At 42.7% G+C, this 8,031-nt stretch overlaps 1 protein-coding gene across 1 annotated transcript; it reads right to left on the bottom strand.

Annotated features, from left to right (window-relative positions):
* Positions 1 to 524: 524 nt before the first annotated feature.
* LOC124276040 (extensin-like) lies at positions 525 to 1,277 on the bottom strand. The gene has a single exon (XM_046711682.1). It carries the CDS (start codon positions 1,275 to 1,277, stop codon positions 525 to 527), a length of 753 nt encoding a protein of 250 aa, XP_046567638.1.
* Positions 1,278 to 8,031: the final 6,754 nt, after the last annotated feature.

Genomic DNA, 8,031 nt, shown 5'->3' with positions numbered 1-8,031 from the left:
GCTATTTTCATGATGCGTTTCTTTTTTGGGAGAGTATATTAATCTTTCAAACTATTGGTTTGTATGGATGTTTTGCCTTAACAATTGTTACACATCCTATACTATTGAATCAGTATGCTCATTACGCTAGAATGGAAGTAAATCAATTTTGAAACATAATTTGGTGTCTTCTTTATCTGATAAATCTGTCAGAACATTTGTGAGAGCGCTTCTGTCAATATATAAAGGTGATAAAGCCAATGTGGCGTAATCAGTCACTTCTAAAAATACCAGTGCATTTCCTCTTTTGTCCAATTACAATCTTTCCTTATATCATATATTTTACAATCTTCAAAGAAAGTAAGGGTCAAATGTTCGCCAGGAACACACCTCACAATCTTTTCACCTCGCTCAGGAGGCCCTTTCCTGAAGGTGAATAGAGGCGATCACTCTCTATTGGAATAACGGGTGTTCACTGAGCGTGTGTGTTGTCTGTTGTTGACTGGGAATGGCAGACGACAACATGAATGTGACGCCATCTACTCTCATTCAGTGGTGACTGTGGTTGGAATATGGTATGTGTGTGCGCGTGCGTTGGGTTTTGGTTGTTGGATGTTGGCGTGATGTGGGGTGTTGATGTTGGTGTTGATGTTGATGTTGATGTTGCTGTTGGTGTTGGGATCTGTGTTGTAGGTTGTGGGCTGTGGGTTGTGGGTTGTGGGTTGTTGGCCGTGTGGTGTGGGATGTTGCGTGTGGGGTGTTGGAGTGGACTTAGAGAATGGGGTTATGGGTGTTAGTTTTGGGGCGTGAGACGTGGGGTTTGGGGATGTTGGTTGTGCGGTGTTGGGCGTGGGTGTTGGGTGTGGAGTGTCGGGTGCGGGGTGTCGGGTGCGGGGTGCAAGGATGCTGGCTGGCTGGCGTGGGTGTGGATGTGGGTGTGAGTGTTGGTTGTTGGATGTGGGGTGTTGGGCGAGGTGTGGGGTGTTAGGCATGGGTTGTGAGATGTGGGTTATGGGGCGGGGATTTTGGGTGTGGGGTTTAGGTTTTGGGCGACAGGCGTGGGGTTTGGGGATTTGAGTTTTAGGCGTGGGGTGTGGGGCGTCGGTATGGAGCGTCGAATGTGGGAATGCTGGTGTTGGACGTGGGTGTGGGTTGTTGGATGCTGGTTGTTGGGCGTGGGGTGTTGGGTGTGGGTTGTTAGTGAGACGTGGGTTTTGGGGTGTGTGGTGTTGGTGTGGGGTTGTGGATGTTGTAGTGGGGCGTGGGGTTTGTTTGATGTTGGTGTTGAGCGTGGGCATAGTGTGTGAGGCGTGGGGGGGGGGGGGGGGGTTGGGGGTGCGTAGGGCATAGGATGTGGAGTGCGGGGTGCGGGAGTAAGTACATATGCATGTTTTTTATTCGGCTTTAAGTGAGTGAGTGAGTGAGTCAGTCAGTTGAGTTTTACGCCGCACTCAGCAATATTCCAGCTATATGGCGGCGGTCTGTAAATAATCAAGTCTGGACCAGAGGGCCCTGTGGTCAACAGCATGAGCATCGATCTGCGCAATTGGGAACCGATGACATGTGTCAACCAAGCCAGCGAGCCTGACCACCCGATCCCGTTAGTCGCCTCTTACGACAAGCACGGGTTACTGAAGATCAATATTGTAACCCGGACCTTCACGGGTGTATTCGACTTTAAGAACAAAAGGAGGTGTTATAAATAAGTTCAAACTTTGCCTGTGTATGGAGAATCAAACACGGTCCTATGGTGTGGCGAGAGGACATCTAACTACTGGGCTAGACCACCGCCCCTTACATATAATTAACGAAAATAGTGCATGTATATTCACAGAGTCCATACATGTCAATGTATCTTACATTCCGTATAAAACGCTCGCGAAAACCTGGAAAGATATTATCAACTTCTAGTTTGGTCATCTAGTTTATGTCCATGGTAGCTAAGGCACAAACTTTCTATAGGATTTCAATGCTTTGACTGCTACATACAAGCATATATATCATCGCCTGGCGAAGTTCTTTCACGGTATTGTAAGCGTTACAAATAATATACACAGAAAGACATACATAAATGTACTTTCATGTAAACCTTTGTTAGTGTACGTTTCACCATGAGCGGTGTTAAGAAATACTCATAAAAGACACTTATAATGGCGATTGGCGAAGGACTATTTCCTTTGAACGTCATGCATGTTTTGTTCGTTGTATATACATGTCATGGAGTAGGGACATCTGCTTAATCGCTGACACTCGGAGCTGCAGTAGGATGTTGTCTCTAACGACTTTGAATATTATTCTTGCACTGGCTGCTGTTGGTGAGTATACCTGTCATTTGTGTCGTATGTCAGAGTGTAAAACATGAAATAGATGTACACGTTGGCAGATTCTAGGCTCTGTGTGGTGCTTTGGTCAATGCACTCAGTTACCGTACACGCTTAGGGGCCGTCGTTGTAGTTTTGACTTCAACATAAACTGACATACAAAAGAAAGTAGACACCTGGTGCTTTTGGATTACTTTCCAAAGAGCGACGTAAATGTTTTGAAAAGAGTTTCTGCAGTGATATATAAGTCACAAACTTTCCTAATATGTTGCCAAAACACCACAGATATCGTGCCCAATTGCGATGTTGCCAATCAAAATCACAACACTTTTCAAATAATCCCAAAACACCAGGTGTGTACTTTCTTTTGTACGTCAGATTATTTGGGATGTGCAGGTATAAACCAAAAGTTCGGTGTGCATACTGTATGAATCTGAGTAGTTATATGCAGAATCACTCGGCCAGGGTTGGCTGAGTTGTCTGGGTGACACGCCCCTTTCAATAGCAATTCCGTTAAAAATTCCAATATGTGCAAGGGTATAGTGCTTAGAATAGTGACACCTTTGGTGTTTCGAACCTACATTCGTAGGTTTTCCAGGACGTTATAAATTACTCAAAGATATCACAATGTCGAATTGGATCAAGGCCTACAGCAAAATGTTCACATCTATAGGTGAGCGATATTCTCACTCTTTCAATCGTGTGTGTTGATAGATGTTGAGAGTGTTCACGCTATATTTTCCCGCCAGGTTCTACTAGGTTTAGCCTCTATCTGCCATCGTATAAACAGATGTATTGTTGCAGTGTTCACTCTCAGTATTATACTGCATCAACACTATAGGATATATTAATATGGTGAATGTATTTAAGAAAATCCACAATCTTTAGGAAACTGGTAATACAAATAGTTATAGTTTGAAGAGAAAACATGTATGATCGTAAAAAGCAATTAGAGATTCAGGAAAAACTTTAAAAACTTTTAACTGGAAGACATTTCGTTTCCAGTAATAGTTGTGTCGTGAAATATGAGCAATAGTGAATACATAACCTATTCTGAACTGTGGCAATAGATGTCATGACTGCCAGCGATCTTAAAGGATGATAGGGTTATGGTAAGAAACTTCAACGTTTTTTTGAAACAATACCGCAACCATATGTTAAATATTCATTCCTTCCACGAGGCATGATGCATGCGGGTGTCCCCATGACTCGTTGAGGGAGTCGGTCTCACTCATCTTGCAGCGCCTGTTCAAATTCAGCCATAGTGGTCGGTGGCCTTGAAGCATCCGTACCATGTTCCTGTTCCTGACATATCAAAAGTGGCACACCTCTGGGCTTATTGCTGACCATTGCATTCTGTGGACGTCCTGACAGACAAAACGGCGACACACACGCCTTGGATGCGGGTCAATAGGTGTCCGGCGACCGTTGAGCAGGGCGGTTGGGTAGCCTAATGGTTTAAGTTATCGATTCCCCACATGGGGACAGTTTGTAAAAGTGGCGTAAAACCATACTCACTTCTGTGACCAATATGGTTGCTCGGTCATAGAAATGCCAACCAACCCCATAACCGATCAAACTCCAATTATGTGAGGAGGTCTCAGGTTGATATTGGCGGGAAGTCCATTTCGACGTCGGCACTCTTAGGGAAACAAGATACTTTACCAAGCACCATTTTATTGATGTCTGAGTCTGATTAACGTGGCCATCGGGCATGGCAATGAGCTTCGTGTAGACGTTTTGCTGACTCGTAACTTCAATACCCTGATGAGAGTTTGCGTTCGCAGTGTGAGCTACATTTCGTAGATCAATCAATCTATCGTGTACTCTTGTCCACGGCCTAAACCAAATCTCAACCTCCATACTGATTTACCGTCTCCGTCTCCGTGTATTTCAGTGGTCCGTTTCGGTGCATGTGTTAACACTAAAAACAGACATATTGAATGTAACATGTGGTATGAGACAAAGCAAAGTTGACAATATTGGCAACTGTGTTGGCAAAACAATTGGTTGGTTGGTTGTTTAACGCCGTATTCAGCAATATTCCAGCTATAAGGCGGCGGTCTATAAATACTCGAGTCTGGACCAGACAATCCAGTGATCAACAGCATGAGCATCGATCTACGCAACTGGTGTCAATCATGTCAGCGGGTTCTGACCAACCGATCCCATTAGTCACCTTTCACGTTGACAAAACAAATATATTTTCTGTGTGGTAACTGGCAAAAGGACCATAAATTTGAGTGAGAGAGTATGGTTTATGCTTCTAGCAATATTCCAGCAATATCACAGCGGGGGATACCAGAAATGGGCATCACACATTGTAACCATAGCAACTCGAACGCTTTCACCACTAGATACCCCACCGCCCCATTCAGTAAATGAATTCCGTAAGTACAGCAGAAGTTAATTATTTGTTTACGAAACTCGTTAAGGCAAGTATCTCTCGACTGTCGGAAACGTGAACATATGCCATATGACGTAATTTCAAAAGTATATTTCTGTTAGGGTCTGCTCTAAATAGTCAAAACCTTTAAACGTACGAGTATCAGTCACAATAGAGCTATGGTCTGGGTGAACCATTACAAAACCTAACCCTAGTCTAAAATGAGGAACATGCAGTCTCTGCTCACTTTCTCAGTGTTAGTACTACCGCTTCTTTTACCATGGTCACTTTGGTTAACATGATACCGAATGACTTTCAAAAGACTTTCAATTGCTTTCTTCTCAACAGCTAATATACTCATGCCAATAATGGTTGTCACCCTCCCCACCCCACCCCCCACCCCCACACACCCACCCCACACCCCTCCAATTAAAAAATTGAAGGGGTGACAACCATTATTGGCATGAGTATATTTAATGGCAAGCAACCATTTCATTCAAAGCCACTAAATTGTCCTCGTCTCGATCTTACGGTATCCTAGAAAATGTCCAAACGGATTAGTCTATGCCAATATACACAACAACTCATGAAGTTAACTGTAATTGTCGAACACGGATAACAAAGGCAATATGGTTGTGGAAGACGGTCAATATAAACAATCGAGATACAACAGATCTTGACATTTTAGGCGCGCTTCATCGGTGCTTCCATTCAAAAATATTACCAGGAAGCATACGGGCCCATTATAAGCTTACTTGTATGTTTCAGGATTAAAATCTGTACCGCTACTAGGTATCATGCCATGATGGACTGGAAAACCAAACAAACTTTGGTTTATGTTGGTGTTATTTCCTCAGAGAGCATTGATGTAAACATGAGCATATAGTAACCCTTGTACAAAGCATAAACCGGAACAAGTATACTCAATAATGTTTGCCATGACAAGTATCATGCATTTAGTTCTGCCTCCTTCTAAATGCCTGTTAATGAATTCAATCATATATAGGAAGGATTGTTTTGTCATTTTCTTAATCCAATTATTATGAAAAGGGCACAGAATATTTGATGGACGCCAGTGTCTGTGGTACTAGTCTGCTTTGCCGATTCTTTGGGTGAAAGGCTCTTCCAGTACCAAGTACAGTAACCGAAACAACATATGTACTCGATGTTCTGTATTACTGGCTTACACCTGATTTCTTAACGCTGGCTACCATGGCTCTTAAATATCTCTTGTTTAGAACGTCTTTCCATTGTTTACCTATAGAAATAGGTTGGTGGCACAACATTCCACCCGAAGAAAGAATGTAGCCTCTGCGACACGTGTGATGTTGGCGATGAACTTCGTTACATTTTTCTCTGCCCTTTCTTCAAAAATCATCGGCAAACTAAAATCACAAACAATTATGTTAAAAAACCAATGTATTAAAATTTAACGAATTGTTTAACTGTAAACGAATTAGTGTTTTAGAAAATATAATTATGTATATTTTGTAAAACCATCGTGAAAAGTGTACAGTTTTCTATGTAAACCATCCCGCCATCCTATGTACTCTTTACTGTATGTATATCTGTACCTCTTACGCCGAGGATAACAGCCTGAGAATTCCTCTTCTGTTTCATACAATGTCTTCCCTAAACATCATCTTCGCGAGGGGGCATCACAACACATTGGAAAAATAGTTTGGATCATTAGTTGTGAAAATAGAACACTCACAATATCATTGTGCACTTACAAGATAAACTTTCAAACTAATGGGAGAGATCAGGCTAGACTTATCGCGAGGGAATGCGGTCGTATAAAGAGGGAACGTTCATAACGTTTGTTATGTCATGGCGTATAGCTTCCACAGGTTACATTTATATTTATCAGATATATTTGAGATTGTGAATGTCACCAAGGAATTAGAACACTCATGAACATATACTAATCATTCATAAAGTCTTGGTCAGACATTACTCGCGTCAATCATGTCCTCCTTTGAATAGTTAAGTAAATAAATAAATAAATACGTTAAAACAGACAGATGGGCCTACTTGGATTTAACATACATTGGTGTGGGGCCTATATAGGTTCAGCATACTGAGCAGTGAAATATATATCATTTCGATGGTCCTCAGTTAGTTTTGATGGTAACATGTGATAGTTTCATGCCCTTGGAGTCTGTAATGTATTGACTATGTGAGAAAACAATATCATATGTTTACTCGGAATGAACTGTCAAGAATGTTTGTCCTTTCAGCACATGGTGGAAAGACCTGTTTTGGACGTCTCACAGTGGTGAACTGCACTGTTGATGAAGCTGGCGTGCCTGATGGCACAATATGCTGCGGGGCTAAACCCAATGAACGCTGTTGTGGCAGGTGAGCTCACGTACCTTTGCTGGGTCTTCGTTAGCCTGTAGAGGCTGTGGATTTGTAGTGTTTGAGAGAAATGACATTCTAAGTCTGAACTTAATGAAATTGTCTGACTCTACTTGAGACCTTAGCTTACATCAAAACGTTTGAGGACTTGAGGTCAAAATTGTTTAACATCACAAGCCAGAATTGTTTTTCTGTACGTCGGTGTTTCTAACTTGTTTATCTTCTCCAAATCTTCTGGTCGTCGGTCCGATTTTCTAATTACATTTCTAGTTATGTCACCATTCACGTACTCGTTGGTTGCACAACAATGGTAAACGTCCAAGACTGGCATCGCTTCGATCTTTCAGCTCATACAACATAGTGAGTGAGTGAGTATAGTTTGACGCCGCACTCAGCAATACTCAAGCTATAGGGCAGCGGCCTGAAAATAACCGAGTCAGGACCAGACAATCCAGTGATCAACCGCATGAGCATCGATCTACACATTTGGGATACGATGACATGGGTCAACCAAGTCTGACCACCCGATCCCGTTAGTCGCCTCAATTCTAATCCGGATCTTCACCGGTTTGCCGGGGCGGTGGGGTAGCCCAGTGGTTAAAGCGTTCGCTCGTCACGCCGAAGACCTGGGTTCGATTCCCCACATGGGTACAATGTGTGAAGCCCATTTTTGGTGTCCCCAGCCGTGATATTGCTGGAATATTGCTAAAAGCGGCGTAAAACCATACTCACTCACGCACGGGTTTGCCGCGCATAGCTACCCATAGCGCTAAACATAGCAGCTTTGAAGTCATTGCCCACTCCAATGTAGCATGTTATGTAGTAATAGTTGCTATAGCGACAACAGTGTGTAGGCTCGGATACGTAATCGTGTCTAAAATTATAGCAAAATACGTTCTCAAAGCCCAGCGACCTTCAATACCATCCACATACGACCTGAAAATTATTGCAATGGACAACAAGACAAAGTACATCTTTAAACCT

Source organism: Haliotis rubra, unplaced genomic scaffold, assembly GCF_003918875.1.
Source record: "Haliotis rubra isolate DU_JTF1 unplaced genomic scaffold, ASM391887v1 Scf205, whole genome shotgun sequence".
In the NCBI taxonomy this organism is placed as follows: Eukaryota; Metazoa; Mollusca; class Gastropoda; order Lepetellida; family Haliotidae; genus Haliotis; species Haliotis rubra.
The sequence above is the reverse complement of the archived record's forward strand: the minus strand, read 5'-3'. Positions and strand labels throughout refer to the sequence as shown.

Excerpts from the sequence above, each read along its gene's own strand:
- LOC124276040 (XM_046711682.1), bottom strand. The coding sequence starts at position 1,277 with ATGCCCACGCTCAACACCAACATCAAACAAACCCCACGCCCCACTACA.